This window comes from Miniopterus natalensis, chromosome 1 (genome assembly GCF_054644295.1).
Source record: "Miniopterus natalensis isolate mMinNat1 chromosome 1, mMinNat1.hap1, whole genome shotgun sequence".
NCBI lineage: Eukaryota > Metazoa > Chordata > Mammalia > Chiroptera > Miniopteridae > Miniopterus > Miniopterus natalensis.
The window spans coordinates 157,409,637-157,430,609 of record NC_142081.1 but is presented as its reverse complement, the minus strand read 5'-3'; the positions used below and the strand labels follow the sequence as shown (position 1 = coordinate 157,430,609).

General features: G+C 43.8%; 1 protein-coding gene across 1 annotated transcript in view; it reads left to right on the top strand.

Annotated features, from left to right (window-relative positions):
- FRAS1 (Fraser extracellular matrix complex subunit 1) overlaps positions 1–20,973 on the top strand; it is a 402,680-nt gene that overhangs the window by 313,876 nt on the left and 67,831 nt on the right. Inside the window, exons 39-47 of the mRNA XM_087826788.1 lie at positions 5,301–5,449; positions 5,757–5,919; positions 7,451–7,586; positions 11,000–11,190; positions 12,192–12,345; positions 13,540–13,803; positions 15,539–15,727; positions 17,159–17,278; positions 17,560–17,739. Of these exons, the coding sequence (XP_087682914.1) occupies positions 5,301–5,449; positions 5,757–5,919; positions 7,451–7,586; positions 11,000–11,190; positions 12,192–12,345; positions 13,540–13,803; positions 15,539–15,727; positions 17,159–17,278; positions 17,560–17,739 (1,546 nt within the window). The remainder of the gene's footprint in view (positions 1–5,300; positions 5,450–5,756; positions 5,920–7,450; positions 7,587–10,999; positions 11,191–12,191; positions 12,346–13,539; positions 13,804–15,538; positions 15,728–17,158; positions 17,279–17,559; positions 17,740–20,973) is intronic.

Here is a 20,973-nt window from a genome sequence, read left to right as displayed (position 1 = left end):
AATGTTTCAAATGAGAATGCTGTGGAAAGAACATGTTAGAACTTACCTGGTCAGTGACTGATAGGTAACGGTGCTTCATGGCCCGCGTTTCTGAGAGGAAGCCCCCCTCTCACCAGCGTTGGCCTCACCCAGCTCTCGACAGAAGCCTGGCTCAGCCCCTGGCGGTGCCCCTGCCGGACTCCCGGGCCGGGTTTCTCAATCAGCCTCCATTCTGGGCCCCAGGAGAAGCAGGGCGGTTGAGGGAACAAGGGTGAGTTCATGGACCTTAGGTTGGTTTTTCCTCATCTGCCCTTATCTTGATAAGTGATCCTTCTTAACTGAACTCACCTTCTTTCTTTGATTTAGCTCAGGTGCTAAGGATACTGAGGCTAATTCATTTTATTTTTCAATTATGTATGTTGTAAACAGATATGAACTCAATAAGTAAACATAATAATGAGAAGTTTGGACAAATGCCTTGAAAATAAGAATGTTTATCCGAATCGTAGTCGTTCTTAGTATTGAATTTTTTCTCTACTAATCTTAAAATTCCAGCCCATGACCAGGCCTTTTTTAAATTTTATTGATTTTCTAGAAAGAAGAAGGGAGAGAGAGAAAGAGAGAAAGAGAAACTTTGATCTGTTGCTTCCCACACACGCCCCTACTGGGGATGGAATCTGAAACCTGGGTATGGGCCCTGACCGAAAATCGAACCCGCCACCTTCTGATGTATGGGATGACTCTCAACCAGCTGAGCCACCCGGCCAGGGCAGCCTTAAAAAAAAACCACTATGTAGTTTTAAGTAATCCTTTACCGGGGTAAAGAGTCTGGCTATAAAATCTAGTCCTGAGTAGTGGCATAAAAGATAAAGCAGTGGCCTGGGAACAATTTCTTTAATTGCTTTTGCACAGATTTTCCCTTCAGATTGTCTTTTCTTAAATTATGGGAAACTGTATTCCATCCTATTCTTCTCATGGGTCTAGTACAGTTTCAGAACAGTTTTGATTTTGTTTTTGTTATTTTAATTGACAGGTGATTTTTACCATAGGTTATGGTCTTGAATTTTATAAAACTCATGAATTCACAAAAATGTATGAATACAGATTTAATCAATAGATCACCAAGGCTTGAAAAATGTTTGACAGACCAAAATTGTACTCCAGGAGCAGTTCCTGCCCATTAACTGCATATTATAAGCTGCATATAAAATGCAAGCCCATTGGCAATTGAATGTGTATTTTCAGAAATAGATTGAATGTGAATTTACCCACTAGAGCAGAAAGAACTGTCCTAGCCTGCTGAAAGCATAGCATATTTTAAAGACTTAGCTAAGGCATATACTAACTTTCTCTGAGGGCTGTAGAAGAATTTTATACTTAGTGTAATGGGGAAATTTTTTCCAGATACGCATAGTTAGTGAGTTGGCAGTGAACATCCAGAAAGGTTGGAAAAGCCATATGAAATCTGGTCATAAATGAAGCAGAATATAAAGGGATAGGAGGAGGTGAGCCTATTCTTAATTAGAGTTCATTAATGAGATGTTGGGAGAGACATAAGATAGAAATGGGATTCTGTGTGATTTGCTTATTAATGGTGATTCCTTTTACACAGTTTGCTATGCACTACAACTAAACAGGAAGGGAGGGGTGGGACTTTGTAGTTAGAACAGATGTAGGTTTTAATCCAAGCTCACCACTTACTAGCCTAGAAACCCTTAGCAAATTACTTAACTCTCTAGGACTCAATTTTTTTCATCTATAATATGGGGAGAATGGTATAAGATTGGTCTTAAAGTGTTAATAGTGCTTATATGTACCAGCCAAGCTACAATAATTCAAAATATGATACCATCTGTCATAAGATTGCATAACACACATCTAGGAATAAATGTAACAAAAGATGTGTAAATTCTAGGGATAATGAATGCTAGGACTGACTATAAAATCCAAAAGAATCTTTTTGACAAAGTACTAGAAATAAAGGGAGAATTTACCAAGAGACCAGACAGATCAACAAAGCAAGAGCATTGCTATACATAAGCAAAAAAGAGCCAGTAAATGTAACTAAAAAGATGACACCTCTTATAACAGCATTACAAAAATCACGTTTGTTGGACAAAATCTAACAAAAATCGGACAGTCCTTCTGCAGGGAAAATTTATCACTTCACTGACGAGACATTTTAAAAAGCACTAAATAAGTGATATGTTTGCCATTTTCATGAGTAAGAAGATTTAGTGTCGGAAAGATTTCAATTCTCCCACAAAGTGATCTTTCTATTGAACTGAGATTCAATCAAAAAACCCAATGGACTTTTTATAGCTCTTGATAAGCTGATTTTATAATATATAAGGAAGAACAAAGGGCCAAAATTTTGAAAAAGTATGATAGGAGGGCAGGCGCTTGCCCTATAGTATCAGGATTGAGTATAAAGCTGCACTATTTAAAGCAGTGTAGCACAGGAATCTACTGGAGAGTCCAGAAACACACCCACACGTGGAACCATAATATAAAACGGATATAGCAAGCTGGATCTGTGGGAACAAGAGAAACTGATTAAGACATGGATCTGCACAAAATGAGTATTTGTATGGAAAAACAAAAACACTTGTATCGCTACCTCACACCGTACAGATACTAACTCCAGGCAAATCAAGTACTTAAATGTCATAAGCAAAATTTTATAATTCTTTTTAGGGTAGAGGTGAATATTTCTATGACATTGGGAAAGGGAAGAATTTCTTAAACTAGAAACAAAAAGTGCTAATTCTAAAGAAAAGATTGATAAATTTGACTATATTTAAATTAAATTTGTTTCCCAAAACAACATAAATACAGAAAACAGACAAGTTAAAAGTTGGGAAAAGGTATTTGTAACACATATAACCAAAAATAACAGAGAATTAAGATAACATGCACAGATCAAAAAGAAAAAGATAATCCAATAGGAACATGAACAAGAGACATTCACAGGAATTTCAGAAGATGAACTCCTAGGGCCAGTGCATCTAAGAAGAGATACACACGTTTTTGTCATTAGGGAAAGCAAATTAAGACTACATAGCACCTTATACCTGCTACATTGGCAGAAATTTAAAAATCGGACAACACCCAAATGTTGGAGAGGAAATGGGTCTGCGGGTAGTTTTTTATCTTTGCTGATGGAAGTGTAACTGGAATGACCATTTTGGGATGAATGTCATATATCTTAACCATTTCACTCCTAGATTCTATGCAAGAGAAACTTACACATTTACGCCAAAGGATATGCACAAGAACATTCATAGTAATATCATTTGCAATATCAAAGCCAAATAAATGCCCATCACCAGGATAACAGATAACTTGTAGTACACTTCCTCTGTGGAATGTTAGAGAACACTCAAAACAGATGAACTACTGCTACACAAAACAATATCGACGGCTCTTAGTACTCCACTATTAAGTAAAAAGAAAAATAAATCCCACAAGAGGAGAGTCTAACTCCTTGTTCATAAGCATTAAAAAAACCCCACAAAACAACAACAACACACACACTAAAATACTTTGTAGTAATCTATCAAACTATATCATGAAATTCAAGGAAATGAGATGAGAAACAAGCTTCAGGATAATGGTAGACTCAGGGACAGGATAAAGGAGAATCACATAGACAAATATTATTTATCAAAGTCCTAGTTCCCTTGTTGAATAGGTGAGATAATAGACTTATAAATAATAAAAGGAAAATGAAAAAAATGAATTAATATTGAAGGGGTAAGAAGTTCTTTAAGTAGGAAAGTTACATGAGAACAAGCTCTATGTTCTTATAAGTTTTTGCCCTCACAGTGTCTTGGATATGCCAAAATAGTAATTTCTTTAAGTTATGATAGCATTTTCAGAAAAAAAAAGTTTTCTGATATCAAATCCTTTCAAACCCAGCAGTCACTTGAGATTTGGAACATTATAATAAGATGTGCCTGACATGAAAAAGTATTTCTTTGCCGAATTTGCCTGTGAGGAACTTAGAGGGTACTCCCTGTAATCAAGAGTCAGGAGCACTGTCCTTGTAGTTCATCGCCATCCTGGAAGACAACACTTAGAGCTCTCAGCTGCCTTTTTAAAATTCTCTTTGAGGGAGCACTCACAGTAATATTAGGAGCTAGTCTTTTGGAAGTCTGCATATTGTATTTGATAACCCAAGTGGAAAAATAGAGAAACTTTTAAAGTATAAACTTAGGGGAAATTTTCTGAAGTTTTTAGCTTCAATGAATTTGAGTTTCCTTCCTTGCTAGTGTCAAGTGATGTGAGAAAATATGGAAAGTTCTGTGATCTTGCCTTGAGGCTCTGAACAGCCAACTTAAAAAGGCCTCTGGGTCTAGAAATGAGAACTGATTAAAATCTGCTGCCTCCAGATCACCACCTACACGTATCCCTGCTCACATTTCTGACCCAGGACCTCAACTAACTGTACAACAGCTGTGAACATTTGCATTTGAGAGAACACCGAGCCATGCAGTGTTCGTCTTCATTGTTGCTGTGGTAGAGTGTCAAGTGCCCCCGTGTTCACATCAAGGGCTCTGAAAGATGAATAGCTAAAGAGAACCTCCCAAGAAGATGTTGCCTACCTTCTAGACATTTCCAAAAATATCCTTGAAGAAAGAGGAAATTGTTCATTAAGACATTCAATTTTCATCCATGTAGAAACACAGAAAACAAATTTTTATTTCCCAATAAGCAATGCAGAAGGAAAGGGAAATGGTCTTTTCAGTGATGGAATGAAACCCATAACATTCCCTAGATTCTGTTCAACTAAAAATTTTACCATGTTGAACATTAAAGTGAGTCATTGGCTGAGCAAAGTAACTTCCATTCTTTGTTTTGCAGAACTTTGCCATTGTATTATATGTTATAAGGGAATTTTACCTGTTTCTGAAAAGGAAATCATCCTCAGAAACTCTAGAAAGAAAGCTACAGCTGTGTTTTTAGAAAGAGGACTTATATCTCTGGCCATGTTTTGTTTTTCACAAATGCTTGTAATCAAAACAAAACCCTGTGCCGCTCTTATAGTAACAATAGGGCATCTCTGTTTTATGCCTCACGCCCAAAGTGCATTTCCCCACTATTATCCTGAGCTACTCTTGAAAAAAGAGATTATCAAAAAGGCATTTTAGGAGGAGTAAGTACTAGGATTTTCATGCAGTTTGAAATGATGTTGCTTTGTCACAGAGGGAAAGAGACTTTTCCAGTTAGCAGAGAAGGAAGCACCTTGATCTTGAACTACTGAAGTATTTATTTCTGCAAATGTGCATTCATGTCTTACCTCATATTTGCCTGATTAGGACGATTCTTCCCCCGACTCAGAGATCTGGATTCATTTAAGTTCTCTGCCCATGTATGGGACTCTTTTAAGAACCTCAGGGCCTGAAGTGGAAGAAATCTCAGAGGTTGCCAATTTCACAATGGAAGACATCAACAACAAGAAAATTAGGTTTGTAAAAATTGTATTAAAATAGTTAACCTTGATTTTGAGTGGCAAAAACACGCAATTCAATATATAGATGATATATTATAAAACTGTACACTTGAGGACCCATATAATTTTATTAACTAACTAATGTCACCCCAATAAATTTAATAATTTTTAAAATGTGGAACGAAATTTTTTTAAAAATTAGTAACTCACCAGTAGCTCCCTTGAAAGATTATATTGCTTCTGGCCCCATTTTTAAACAAAAAAGCAGTTGTCTTACTTAACATCTCCGTGTAACTCATATGATTCTTCTCTTGGCCTCTAGGTACTCAGCTGTGTTTGAGACCTACGGTCAGCTGATTACTGATAGCTTCCATTTCTCCGTGTCTGATATGGACCACAACCGCCTGGAAAATCAGATGTTCACCATCATGATCACTCCTGTCAAGAATCCACCTCCAGTCATTGCTTTTGCTGACCTTATCACGGTAAACAGTTCTCAGATCAATAAGCAACGAGTGCTACAGAGAGCTGCAAACTGTGGCCATGTAAATGAAGGATCTCTTTTTAAATTGGCTGCCAAGTGCTTCCCCCAGAGTATCAAGGCAATAGCATTACGATATACATTCTTTTCAATCATGAGTTTTTCAAAAAGTAAGAATAATTATATGCAGAAAATCAAATTATTCTATCCACATTGTTTAGTTAGTCAACAAATATTTATGTGCCAGACATAAATGCTAGAGGTGTCTAGTAGTGGGAGGAAAATTAGAAATAGAATATGTCTTTGAGGAGTTTATAATCTAATGTGTGCAGCAAATAAAACATGGGGATATGGACAATGTCCCCCGAGTCACTCCTTAAATCAAGTTGCTACTTATCACTGTAGACCATGTTGACAGCTCCTTGGGGTAGGGAGGGTGGGCGTTGCTAGATTATGAATCCTAATCATGAAGTCACGCAGGCCTGAGTTCAAGTGCAGGTTCTGTTGCTTACTAGCTGTGTGAGCTTGGACCAGTTATGTAATCTTTCTTAGCCCCAATTTCCTCATCTTTAAAATATTAGTAATTCCAGAAGATTGCTCTGATGATTAATAAAATAGCATTAAAACAACAATACCAATACAGTACTGGCACGTTGTAGGAGTTCCATAAAAGTGAATTCACTTTCCTCTTCCTGCTCTCTGTACTTACCAAAGTGCCAGAAACTCAGAGGAATTTTTCTGGTTTTGTAACGCAACTGAAAATTGATCAAACAGTTGTTCCTAAATGATTCTGATATTTCACCTATTTTCTCATTTCCACGCCTTGAGACAGCCATCCGGACCTTGCCCATTCCCAGAGCCAGGGTGCCCATCTACTTTGTAGGCTGCCGGTCCCCCCGCGGGTAGCCAGGTGGTGCTCGGCGCGGAAGGCCTGGGTCCGAGCCTGCAGGCTGGGCCTGCGGGGTGAGCAGGCAGAGGGGCCCGGAGGAGAAAGTCGGCGCGGCCCCCCGCTCTTCCTTACGCTGATTTATTGCCCTCCTCGACATTGAGATAAGCGCTAGCTTTCAGGCATGTTGAACCCTTTCCCTCTGCACGCCGAGGAAAATGTACTGTAAAGGAGTGAACGGGACTTCTGTTCTGCGTGGGAACACGCAGGACAGTCGCCCGCACGCTGTCCAGGGGACCGTGCTCTAGCTGCGGGCTTTTGAATGCTGAGGTGGGAGCAAGGCGGCATCCTGTGCTGAGGTGGGCGAGGAGCGGGCCACGGCTGCTTTATAAGCAGATCCATCATCGAAGCAAGCACGACTTTGAAGGGAGACAGAGCCATCGTGCCTGAGCGTCGCTTTGCGAGGCGCTGAAAGATTGCCTGGCTCCGGCGGCAGGCACATTCCTCATCTCGTCTGTGGAGGATCTGCCTCCTCAAAGCAGTGAAATTGGTGCCAGAAGGTCACCCTAGGCGGCACTTTGCAATTCAGTTCTTTTTACCGCAGTTACGTGCAACCGCCCAAGGACTCTCTGCATCTTTCCTTTCCCAGGTTGACGAGGGAGGGAGAACCCCACTCTCATTTCACCATTTCTTTGCTGCTGATGACCAGGACAACCTCCAAGGCGATGCCGTCATTCGCCTGAGCGCTCTGCCCAAGTATGGCTGCATTGAGAACACGGGAACAGGTACCAGCAGTAGTTTTGCCGTAGAGTTATATAGACCTGAAAAAAGGAAGGGTGGAGGGGGTGACCGCCTCCAGTTAAACCTGGACCTGGGCAGCTGAGAGGAATGGGACCACTGCAAAGAAATGGCAGAGAGGAAGCTTTCAACCACTCAGCAGAGATTTACTGAGCATTTTCTGTGTGCCACACACTTTTTTAAGTACTAGGGATACATCAGTATACAAAACAGACAAAAACCACTACCTTCATGGTGCCTTAGATCCTGGAAGGGCGGGGGACAGCCAGATTAGAAACCTAACAAATGAGAAAATTGTGTCAGATGTTAGGAGATATATCAATGTTATGGGGAAAAAATAGAGGAACAGGTTCCAGCAGTGGGGATGGAGGGCCTTGTGGCTTACACACAGAACTGAGTGTAAAGGAAATAAAATTTCTGTCTCTTTATTGTGAGGCCGCTGTAGTTTAGCCAAACCATAGCTTATGTCTGGGCTCCCCCTGAAGACGTGACGTGCACTGAAATGCATGCTTGTCTGTCTGTGACCCACTCCTCGGCATCCCCCCGCCTGCCATCTGCCCGGGGCCCACTGCCCTGGGTGGTCATCACAGAGGAGAAGCGAGACGTGCCCGTGCGGGCCCCTGAGGCCGCCGTGCCCGGCAGCTGAGACGGCTCCCGGCCGTCGCCCTGCTGGTGCCTCTGCGGTGACACCCCGGACGCCAGCGCTTGGCTCTCACCGCGCGCAGCCAGCAGCGCCCGCCGAGAGGCCGCGGACTGAGGGTGCCTGTGGCCAGCGTGGGGCCTGAGAGTTGAGGCTGGTCCCCGGAAACTCATTTAGCTGTGACCATGCTTTCCTGTAGAAAACCTTGGGTCTTTTCCCCATCTTGCCTTTCAGTGTGTGCACTTCCATTTCTTTATCATTGGATTAGATTTATCTCCACAAATGTTTATACTAGACACAGTGATGTAAAGGCTAATACGACACGGACCCTGCCCCGAGCGGGAGACAGATACGAAGATGATAAATTACACGATACATAAAATGCCAGGGCAGGGAAGGGAGCAAAGCACTGAGAAGGGACATAGGGCAAAACAATTACCTTTGCCTGGAAAGGCAGGAAAAAGCCTAAGGAAGTGACATTTGAGTTGGTCCCTCAAGGGTTAGGGTGAGTCGCTGTAGGCAGAGGGAAAATGGCATTTCTCGCAGAGGGATGAGCATGGACGAGGGGAGGGGAAGCGGCCAAGGCCGGTAGCCCCTGGCCTTCTCTTCCTTCCAGATGGTTTCTTATTGAGCCTTCCTGGCAGGTTTTTACGTTAACCTGGAATGAATGCGGGGGAGTGTTCCACTGGCCCAGAGTCAAATTTCTGGTTCTCAAACTTTAATGTCCATAGACTCACAGAGAAGGCTTGTGAAAGCGCCGTTTCCTGGGCAGCACACCAGAGCTCCTGCTGGAGGAGGTCGGCGAGGCCCATGCATTTGCATCTCTCACTGACTCACAGGCAATGCCATTGGTGCTGGTCCAAGCGCCACGCTTGGAAAACTGCTGCTCTACGTTAGTCTGAACCTGGAAGTAAGGAAGAGATGATCAGGGGGACAAATTATTTTCCCAAGGCACATCATTTAAGGACCCCGCCTTTTGCTCCATGGGTATTAAGAATCAAGTCTGTTTTATGCATATGAAACTAGCTACCTAGATTTAGAATCCAGCTGATCAGAAGAATGTCTTTTTAAAAACATTAGAAAGAGTAGCTTAAACTTCTTACTAGCAAGACTGGAAGGAACAGAATAATTATATTGTTAAGTATAAACTCTAACAGCATGGAGTCTACATTCATTCAGTACCAGCACAAACAGGACAGGACCCACCTTGATTCCCTCTAGGGCATCATTGTGTTCCAGGGCAATGCTGTAATAGATGCTCATAATGACAGCCTGCAAGCATTGAGAGCCGTTTAATTTGCATATAGTCTATTTTGTTTAAGACAGAAGGGAAGTGCATAAGAACGATTTTTGTGGGGGAAAAAAAAGCTGCAGTTTTAAAAATTGGAAGGGTTGAGGCTCAATGCTTCAGTGACAGATTCACTTGTTGGGTGGCTTGTTTTCAAATGGCAGAAAATAAGTCATTATTCTGTTTGCATATATTTTTAGGCATTATTTACCTTATGTTATTTCTGACCCAAATAAAGAAGCCACATTTCTCACATTATAGCACTCAATGGAAAGAAAATATAAGAACTTGAAGGAATTAGAGCAGTTTCTTCTGGAAACCCTGAACTGTATGTCCTTGGGATTAGACTCCTCTATGCTTCTGGTGATGAGGCATCAAATTTGAGGGATGAAATTTAGGAAAATTTATGTCATTGAAGAAGAAAAAAAGTATATTGAGTTCTTAATTCAAACACATTATAAATAAAACTTTTTAATTCCTAGTCTTTCTGTTGAGAGGTCAACAAATATGACACTGTCTACAATTCAGGAAGTCAATGTCCTTTTAATATATGATGTGATCTTTGCAAAGGACTGTGGAAAAGGGAAAGAGAAAGCCTTGCTGCTTTTAGATCTCCATGTATACTTTCCTTTGCTGATATGTCCAGGGAATGTGTGAAGACACAGGGGTTTCTTTTTTCTCATTTTTTAGAAGAAAATGTGATAACAATTTGAAATCAATCCATTAGAGAGACTCAGATCAAGTAAGAGGCAAGTCATCCATCATGTAGACAGTGCTTACTCTTCCCCTTGGTCTTTTACAGTCTGTGGGGTTGGGATGAAAGGAAGAGTTAACCAGAGGGAGCATTTACTATGGAGCACTGAGTGGTCCTTGAGCAGCTCAGTACCTGAGTGGCACCTGAGCTCTGGGTGGTCCTTGAGCATCACAGGAGCCCTGATGGACCATCCCATGCTGTTTCCTTAAGGGACTGAGAGGTCGAATGAAAACATGCTTAAGGAGATGTTTTTGACATATAAAGGTATCTAGTCAACCTTTTCTTATGTAGAAAAAGAAGTTTTCTCTTGCAGGATACGCCAACTAGAGTTGTCTTGAAATTGACTAAAGCTTAAGGTAGAATCTTTGCTATTGTGTCATTAATTGCCCCAAAACTTATCTAAGATTTGTAACAAAAAACCACAGATTCTGTGTTATATAAAATAGTAACCTTCTGACTGTTTTCATGCATATTATCTGATTTGATTTCTATGGAAATAGCAGGGCAGGTATATCCATTAATAGATGAAAAATAGTGGAGAAACTGTGATCCAACACCACGTCTCCCAATTCCTAGTCTTGTGCTCCTTCCACTCTCCCACCTTTATCCTCACAAATGCTTTCATCTTTTGTTGATAATGCTGTCATGTTTTCTGGTTCAGCCTAGTAACCAAGGATTGAAGGACCAAGATAAATGTTCTCTCCTGCTGTTGATGCAGGTGACCGTTTTGGCCCTGGAACTACCAGTGACCCAGAGGCATCGTTTCTGATTCAAGATGTACTGGAAAACTACATTTACTACTTTCAGAGTGTTCATGAAAGCATTGAACCAACCCATGATATTTTTAGTTTTTATGTAAGTGATGGAAATAGTCGCTCAGAAATCCACAGCATCAATATCACCATCGAGGTAAAGACTTTGGAAGTTGGAAAAGTTGGGCCTTTGACCATAATATCCTACCGTGAAATAGCTTTATATAAACCCAAAGGCAAAGAAGATTGAATTTGACCTTCAGTTTTAGAGGTTAATTTGAAAAAATAACCCTAACCTACAGGAAATTTGTAAAATTAAGGCTGGCATTTGGGGATGCTCTGACCTTGAAATCTAAACTTCCATTTCAGGGTAAAATCTATTCTTTCTGTGTGAAAACACTTTGTAAAGGTCAGACAGAAAAACCTTGCCAATCTCATATTAAGATGAAAACTAACATGCCAATTTTTCCCTGAAATTATTGTATGTGGTTCTATGTGCATAGTTGCCTTTTTTTAAGTTTTTAATACATTTATTCATTAAATGGTAGCATCAAAGAACTGTGTTCCTTGATACTGTATTTATTCTCACTGGAGCAACTACTTAGGCTTGCTCTACCACCCCAGGGAGAGGGAGATAAAAGAGAAAACTCAGAATGGAATACCCTCTGCCTTGAGCAAATAAAACATATGGTACCTCAGCACCCTCCAGGGACAGTGTAGGGGTGGCACTGGCAGGGAGACAACTTTAAAAACCCACACTTTCAAATGTAGTGTCCTCCCACAGACAGCGATATGCTTAGGGTGTTCTAAGACAGTTCTGATCTCAAATAATGTGCCCTTTTATCCCCCAAATCTACTCATACTTGCCTAACCACGTGTCTATATTTTTGATCTGGAAAATATGATCATTGTACCTATGGAAAAGATCTGAGATTTGTGTAGAACGTCCACCCATTTCTTTTCAAGGAGACATTTTGTTTGTGTGACTTGCTGTCCTATGAAACTGACCATTTTGATTGGAAGTTAAAGATGGTGACACATTAAATGCTCTTTTGATAGTGAGTGGTAGTGCACCCAATATTACTTTTTCTGAATAATGTGCCTTTTTCTCTCTCAAACCGCCATCTGTGTGAGACTAATATTTTATGCTTTAATCAGAGGAAGAATGACGAGCCTCCCAGGATGACCTTGCGGCCCCTGCGCGTGCAGCTGAGCTCGGGAGTGGTGATAAACAATTTTTCTTTGAGCCTGCAAGACCTGGACACTCCAGATAATGAGCTGATTTTTGTATTGACAAAAAAGCCCGACCACGGTAGGACACAACTGCTATATAAAGTTCCTTAATTGAGGTGCCCTGTGGCTTATTAGAATAAACACATGGATTCCAGGCAACTGTTCCTCTGCCTTGCCTGTATGTCATTCATTCTTTGCATCGCAGTACAAATCAACTTCACAGCTAGCTGGTATTCTTTGGGCTCACAGTAGACACTGGTTACTCTAAAAGCCTGAATCCTAGGTAATTGGTATTTCTGAAATTCAATTTCAGCTGTTTTCTTGCTTTCCTATGTAATCTCAGACAAAGCAGCCTTCAAAGTGTGCATATTCTCTTCTCAGAGAAAGAAAGCATCATCCCTTGGTAGTCCGTGGCCATCTTACACCAGGGACAGCCTTGCTATTAATTGCAAAAGTTGTTCACTGCAGATTCGAGGCATGGTCAATGTCTTTATGAGCTTGTTTCTTTTGCAAAAAAAAAAAGAGTCACTTTTCCTGATTAAACCAGAGGTAAAAGCCACCATGGGGGTCTTCTACCTACTTCTTTTCTAAATGCCATCCCCCTGGTATTAGCTAAAGCCAGAACTTTCATCTCCCAAAGGTCCATCCTAACATCCATCCTTTGGTCTCTTAAGGATGAAACCGTTGTTGTTGATAGAGGGTTAACTGAAGAGGCTATTGGTCACTGCGTTTTAGCTAGCCTTCACTCACTTTCCTTAATGAAGCACTTGAACTGTTTCATTGTGATACACAGGACCCCGGAAAACAGCAAATTATGTCTCAACCCAAAGATGCTTAATGTCTTTCTGAATTTAAAAGGAATTCAAAGCATACCCTTATCTCGTATTCCAGATGCCCTAGGAGGAAGGCAGCCAGTGCAGAGTGCTATTTTCATGTCCAGAAGGGAAAAGTAAGGTTTAGATAATGAAATGAGTATGAATTCGTGGAGTGGGATCTGATTTCTAAGCCATTATATTACCACATCCATCTGTGTCTCCTTAAGAGACTTTTAACCAGGAAAGATGGGACTTTTTTTTATCTGTAGATGAGGCCACAGGGAAGCACCCTGTGCCTATTTATAAGATGCTAAGTTGCTGGTCATTTATGTGTGTGTCACCAAGAGCCTTGGAGGCGCTTGACACTCTATGCAGGCTCATACTATTGGACAAAATCAGACAATGTTTGGTGCCATATGTATTCTACCATTGCTTCTTTGCTTTTCTTCCTTCCTCAGGCCATCTCCGCCAGAGGCACACTGCTTCTGAGCTTCTGGAGAACGGGAGGATTTTAGACCAGGGCTCCTCCTTCACCTACCGGGACGTCCTGGGCGGGCTGGTGGGCTACACCCCTGGTGGGCCTGGCGTGGCCGTGGATGAGTTCCAGTTCTCTCTCACTGACGGGCTCCACGTGGACACAGGGAGGATGGCCGTACACATAGAGCTGCCGACGGGCAGCGCCCCCCACTTGGCTGTCAACCGAGGCCTGCAGCTCTCAGCAGGTACCAGAGCAATGGAAGAGAGTGGCTGTGGTTCTGTCAGTGTGCAGTGCTTCCTTCCACGTTAGCTCTGGGAGGGGATAGGAGCAATGTGTTCAGAACTCAGGGAGACTAAAGTCGGGGACAGCTGTTGTTTTAGGGACACCAAAAGTTGTGAGTGACAAATGTGAATCTCTGAAACTCTTTGGGCCAGATGCCTATGTCTGTGAATTTGAGAAAAGGTTGAGAAGAGTTTATAGTATTTCCAAGGGTGAACATTGCCACTGTCCAACCAACCCCACACAGAAACAACAAAAGAAAGCCAGCAGGATTTTCAACACAATTATTAGTAAATAAAATTTTTAAATGGCATGGTAGGGCAGTTGGGGAGCTGTCATGCACTAAAAGAGATTGTGCAAATAATTGAGAATCATTTGCTACGGTATAATAGGGTTGAACACTCACAATCTTGCTTATGTGTAAGCAACACTGAAGAACCTGTGGCACGTGTAGGTCTTGGAGTCAGATCGCAGTAGGATGTTAATTAGGGAGTGGGCCTTTTGCCCACAGAGCGGCCCCATCCCCTGGAGTTCTGATGGTTTATCTCTTCTTAGTTTCACATGTATTTTACAGCGAAAAATATGTAGTATAATGGTATTTGAAAACTTGGAGATTCCCAAAGCTCCCGAAGTATTAGGTCTGGGATTTAACTTTACCCCATTTACAAGCAATTAAGTGAGCCTGCTCATGTTTCATGGGTGCTGGTGGAAGACACAAGATCCCTGGGTCCAAGACCAAGTACTTTGTTACTCACAGCATAGCAGGCAGCGTTGCCATCAGCAAGTTTGCGCTGGTTCTCCCTGCCCTCTGAGTCTTGTGGTGGTGGTGCAGAGGGCCCAGGTGGGTGCCTGCATGTGCACTGGGATGCACTACAGGAGAAGCACACTGAGCTTGGGGAACTCCCTGTGTCATAATAGGCAATAAGCAAGCCTGATTTTTGTCCCAGAGGAAGACATCACCTCATCCCCGAGAATGACTTTGGTGACGAGTGGTCAGGCCTTGCATTCTTGGCATTACCCGGCAAGAACATGCAGGGGCACTCAGGGCTCATGGTGGATTGTCCCTCCAAACACCAGGGTGACTAGGATCTACTTTACCAGAATTTACTATTTTTAATATGAGAAAATGGCTGGACAGAAAAGCAAGAGGCGAGGCTCTGAGAAGAGGTATTTGCCAGTAGCCAGTGCCTTGCCTCGCAGGGCCCGGGGCTCAGGTCCCCCTGTTCTGTCATCCTCACAATATGTTCCGTCTTGAGGAACAATGCTTTTGACTATTTGGTCTGAGTTGGCAACCAGCTATGCTTGTGAGTTTATTTAAAGCAGTTTTTTATGATTTGATGATCCTCAAGACAGTAAATAAATGAGGTCCAAGCAGGTTTTATCACAGTCTAGCCGTGATTTACACCGCAGAACAAGGAGTTAGTACATTTAGGTACTAACTGATAGGCTGTGGGACTGGCGCAAGCTTAATGAGAGAGTAGGAATGGATCAGAAGAGAAGCGGCTCAGATGGAAACTCCAGGGCTGACTAACAAGTGGGCGGTTGGGCAATTAACACCTATTCAGAGGGAAACAGAAGGGCAAGCACCTGGTGCTTAGCCCCAGAGAACCTGTGATAATCTCTCCCGTCTCCTGGAGTCATTGGACATCCTGCTCAGAGGCAATGGTGGGCAATGACCTCCGTCTCCCATTCTCTCCCAGGGTCTACAGCACGCATCACAGAACAGCACCTGAGGGTGACAGACACTGACTCAGATGAAAGCCGTGTGACGTTCATCATGAAGGAGGATCCCGGTGCCGGGCGCCTGCAGATGGTGGAGCACGGCAACCTGGAGCAAATCTCCGTGAAAGGCCCTCTCCGGAGCTTCACCCAGGGGGACATTAGCCAAGGTCAGCCAGTTCCCCTCCGCCCACCCAGACTCCACCCACAACGGGGACGTGGGAGTTAAGTGCCTGGCAGCCATGGCAGTAAACTGTACACTCTTAGTTTTGAATAAGAGCTGAGTTATAGCTTCATTTATTCTTTCTTGTCTCCTCAATTTTTTTTATTTTTATTTTTAAAAACTATCGTTCTTGGCTAAAATGCGTGCATCCTTTGACATAGCATTGATGAACTTTGGGGCTGTCGTGAAGGGGAAAAATCATCTGACTTGCTGTGATGTTAAAAAGTGTTATGTGAGAGAGGAAGAAGAAAAAGAAGTGGATTGGGATGGATTTAGGTGCAAATTATGCCTGCCTTAGGTGAGCAATTTATATCTCTTTTCTGCTCCCCAAAGAGCGCAAGTTAATGAACTAAGCAAAATGGAAGGGCATAAATCGGAGCTGCCTGGGGGAGATTACATAGCTCATCCCTCCTCCAGGAAATGCTGATGTAATGGAAAAGCATAAATGTTAAATGCTACCTAGTTACTGTCCAGTGCTTTCAGGGGTAAAAACGGGGGAAGTTACATATTGTGGGAGAAAGTAATTCAGCATCATCTGATGCTGTGCAATTCCATTTAGAGGTGGAAATATGCCCCCGAGGAGCAGCGGAAAATAAGGGTCCTGTCCATGCACCACCACGTAAAGTTGGAAGCAGCCCAATTCTCATTGGGCCTGTCTGAACTTTAATGAAGGGGGCAGAATAGGCAAAGGGATAGTCATTCCTTAATTACTCCTTGTGTCAGTGTCTCTTTTTTAAAACTGAGGCCAGGCACCTCTTCCCAGAGATCTGGTTATATTCACATCACTAGGTATGTAGAAGTGATGTTGTGGGTTCACAACAATGTAACGCATCGCACTTTCCCCATTGGATCCTTCTGACTTCTGTGTAGAGCTTATTTGTTCTGTTTATTTATTTACTTGTTGGTTGGTTATATTTCATGTTGTTCCAAAAATGATTTAAGGCTGTACTGGGAACTGGAAATGATACTTTCTGGGAGAGTGTGGGCTGCAGCTCCGCATCCTCTTGTCCCGTAACGTGGACATATTGACAGGGTCACACAAGTGACGTGGATGTGGACTGCACATTTTCCACATGGGCAGTTTTGCTGATCTGGTTATTTCATGAGACGTCCTCAGACTTTTTCCCAAAAGCTGAGCCTCAGCCATAAGCAGTGCTCTTTGGGGTGATTTTAATACGAGGGGTCTCTATGAGAAGTCCATAGTGGGAGAGGAAAGGAAGAATGAAAACTTTAGATTAAAATGTCAAAAATAATGTGAAAGTGAGGAAGGTGTTAATTGATTCCTTGGTGTGGATACCAGTTGAGTTCCCACCTCGCCCTTCAGAAATAAGAACAGAAGCATTAACAGCAAATCTTGATTTTGTTGTTCTTTTCACAGGCCGAGTAGAATACAGTCACCGAAAAGGAGAATCTGGTGGGAGCTTTCATTTTAAATTTGATGCGGTCGATGGAAAAGGCAACAAACTGATCGACCAGTCATTTTCCATCAGTGTTTTGGGTAAGGGAGCATTTGTGTGTAAAAATACGTCAGCAGCTCAGAGGCTAAATAGTCTCTACTGTGATGGCCTTGAGGCTAAGCCTTTCCTTTACCCAACCGGTAAGGAAGCCTGGGATCGCGTCCTCACTGCCTGATGAAGCTCTGGCTCCTCGGGCTCGCTCTCTCCCTGAGGGACAGACGCCTGAGGACTGTTCTGATCTTATCCCTGGGCACCAGGTCTGGAAGTGAAGAAAGGAGGCTGAAAATATCCCGTCTCAAATCACTATTTCTAATATTTTCAGAAGACAAATCCCCACCAGTCATCACCACCAATAAAGGGCTAGTGTTGGATAAAAACTCGGTAAAGAAGATCACCACTCTGCAGCTGTCTGCCGCTGACCAGGAGAGTGGGCCTGCAGAACTAACCTTCAGAATCACCAAGCAGCCCCAGCTAGGCCACCTGGAGCATGCGGCCTCACCAGGTGAGCCTGTCGTCGTTGCTTCATCAAACCAAAAGTTGGCCTTGAGTCAGCATCAGGGGCAGCCCCAGCATGTACACACATGCACCTGCAGTCTATTACTATTTATTTTTTGCATCACTCATCTTGACCATTATATACTATCTTACATTATGCTTAGCACACAATAGGTGCTCCAGAAATGATTTGCTGAAAGTTGAATTAATATTTGCAATTTTATATAAGCAATCTTGTCCTCATAACTAGATTGTCAGTTTCTTTAGGGCGAACACTGCATCCTGTTCTTCTTTTAAAGTCTTTGAGCACCTGACATGGTGCAATGCACTGTGCTTAAAAGTTTAATTCAGCAAAGAGCAAGTGAGCATGTACATTGAGCAAGATTCTAGTTTAGCTGCTGCTGGGGAAAGAAAAAGAAAAAGATAAATAAAATACAGTTCTCCCCTTCCAGAGTTTTCTACTGGGTGAGATAAGGAATCTCTTCCCTGCAGATAACCATAACCCAGGGAAGATCATGGCAGGTGTTTTAAGAACTGTGGAAACCTGGTGTCCAAAAGTGGGAGAGGCGACGCCAGGTGGGAAGGTGCCTGGCGGTGGCATTTAAGAGGGTCGGCAGACAGAAATTTTGCTATTTCCAGAGATGGGAACAGCGTGTGGGCTCGTGGGTAAATTGACATTTTATGGAGGGTCTTCAAATCTGAGATAAGTAATCCCTATTTCATTCAATTGGCAATGGGAAGTGACTGCAGACTGTTGAGGTGGGAAAGGAAGTGAAATTTATCTCGTGTCCAACAGAATGAACCAAAAGAAGGAAAAAGGAGGCAGTGACAGTGGGTAGGAAGTTTCCCATTCAACCAGGTGGAAACTAGTGAGGTTCACCCGGGGGGCAGTAGTGGAACAGGTAAGATGAGAATGTATGAGATGATACCTGGTACCTAGTACGTTCAGTGAACAGCGGCTGGTTGACGGAAGGAGGGAGAGAAGGGAGGAATTGCAGGAAGAGAACCCTTGGGTCATGGCAGTGGGAGGGAGGCAAAGGACGAGATACTTGCAGAATAAACAGTCTAAAGGTAGAATTATCTTTATTTCATACATCATACAGGCAGTGGCAGCTGGCAGGAGATTTAGAGCTTCAGTGCTGCTTTTTTTTGCTTTTTTTTTTAATTTTAGGCTAAAGAGTCTTCATTCAACCAGGGAAATATCAAAACAGGGGAATTGCTTGCCCCAGTGGTGCTCACCATGTAATGCAGGGAGCCAGAGAGTAAGCAGACAAGCAAGCGAATACATCATGTATCACTGGGGATGAGTGCTGGGGGAGAAACAAGGGCATCACCAGGGTGCCCAGGGAGCAAGGGTGAGGGCGGGCCTCCCTAATAATAAGATGACGTTTGAGCAGAGAGCTAAAGAAAAGGAGGAAGCCAGCCGCTCTGGCAGATAGGAAAGAGCGTGCCAGGCAGAGGGACCAGCGAGTGCGGACATCCAGACTCAGGATCAGCCAGGCACATGGCGTCCCAGGCGCAGCAAGACCAGCGTGCCTGCGGCCGTGAATGAGGGAGAAGGCCCTGGGAGACCAGCTGCCAGAGCTGGAGGGCGATGTGGCAGGGGAGCTGAAGAAGGCAGACCCTGTTGGGTCCAGGTGATGCTAGAGGAAGGAGGGTCATATGCCTATGTGGGAGGGCATGGGGAGGGATGGACACATTGGCCAAAACCCTAATGCAAATTAAAGCAGGTGGCCTACCCTTTTCTCCCCCAGTCCCCGGGGAAGTATGCAGATCAGCGCTCCCGAGACCTTGGCTGCATGAGCTCTTCGATAACTAATTCATGAGCTAATTGCTTCTGCCAGAATCCTGGCAGGTTGCTGATTGTTTCCCTGCAAAGATGAAAGGGCCGACCCTTGGCTGTTTTGTTGGGCAGCTGCATGCACACTGCTCAGGGCTGTGGGAGGCTCTGAGCTTCGTGCGGGACACCGCCCGTGCCCATGGCTGGTAAACCCCAGCCCTCTCTCGTCTCCGACCCCGGGCTGCGCTGAGCCACGTGTGAGGCTGCTCCAGGTTTGCCTTTTCGTGTTCACAGTCTCGCCTTCACTAGGCCCCAGTTCTGTCTGCTAAGCCCAAGCCAGCACAGCTCAGGGAGCAACCCGTAGGTGAACACACTTCCCCCTCCTCTTGGGAAGGTGCCCTCCCAAAGTAGGGGCTGACTCTCTACCTGGGACTCTTCCTTCACCTGCCCTTTTCCTCCAGGTTTGACTTCCTAATCCACGATCTACCGCCCAGACCAGTTTTTCTCAATTTGCCTGTTTCTAGTAACTCTTAAGTAGGCCAGATACAAAATGCAGCCCCCTCCCTGTTAATCTTGGGGGCCCCTCCCCATTGCGGATAGGGCAGGGCTTCCTGCCCCTCCCTTACTATGGACCCCACGCTGTTCTTTCTGTAGCATTTCATCAGCGTCCTCTCCTTCCCTGTCTCCCCTAAGTGTGAATATTTTCATGCAGTTGATGCTATTTAAATGCCAAAGGCCTCCCTTCGGAGGAAGTCCTTGTTGATGACTTATCTTCCTCTCTTCAGGCAGCTGGCTACAGCTTGAGCAGCGCCTGCCCTGGCCAGGTGGCTCTGGTGGTTGGGGTGTCACCTTATACACCAGAAAGTTGCAGGTTTGATTCCCAGTCAGGGCCTGGATGGGAGGCAACCATTTGATGTTTCTCTCTCACATCGATGTGTTTTTTTCTCTCACCCTCCCCCTCCCTTCCTCTCTCTCCAAAATCAATAAACATATATTTGGATGAGAATTTTTAAAAAGTTTTTAAAGGAAAAAAGAGCCGCAGCACCTCACCCACCTCTCCCCATTTGTCCCGGTGGGTGATGTCCCTCCCAGGAGTTGGGGTTGGCTGGACCTGGTCTTTCTGAGAAGACAGAGCAGCTGCCAGGCCCGTGTCTGTAGTGCAGGCGCTAAGCTATTTTGGGACCAGTGCCTCTTGCGAGGATCACTTGCCACCAGTGTTCGCAGACATCCTCCTGACGGCTCGCTGTGAAGTGGACCGATTCGCGTGCTGCCTTCCCTGGCCAGCCCAGGGTGATTGACTGTCCTCTCTAGATAGACAGGAAAGCTGGGGACCTCTTTTCTTCCCCTGAGGCGATGTCGGGAGCCACCTGCCTGTGGAAACTGGAAGACGGACGCGGCCTCCTCCCACCGAGGAGCTGGGAGCCTGGTCCCTCAAGTGCTCCAGCCACACCCTCACATCAG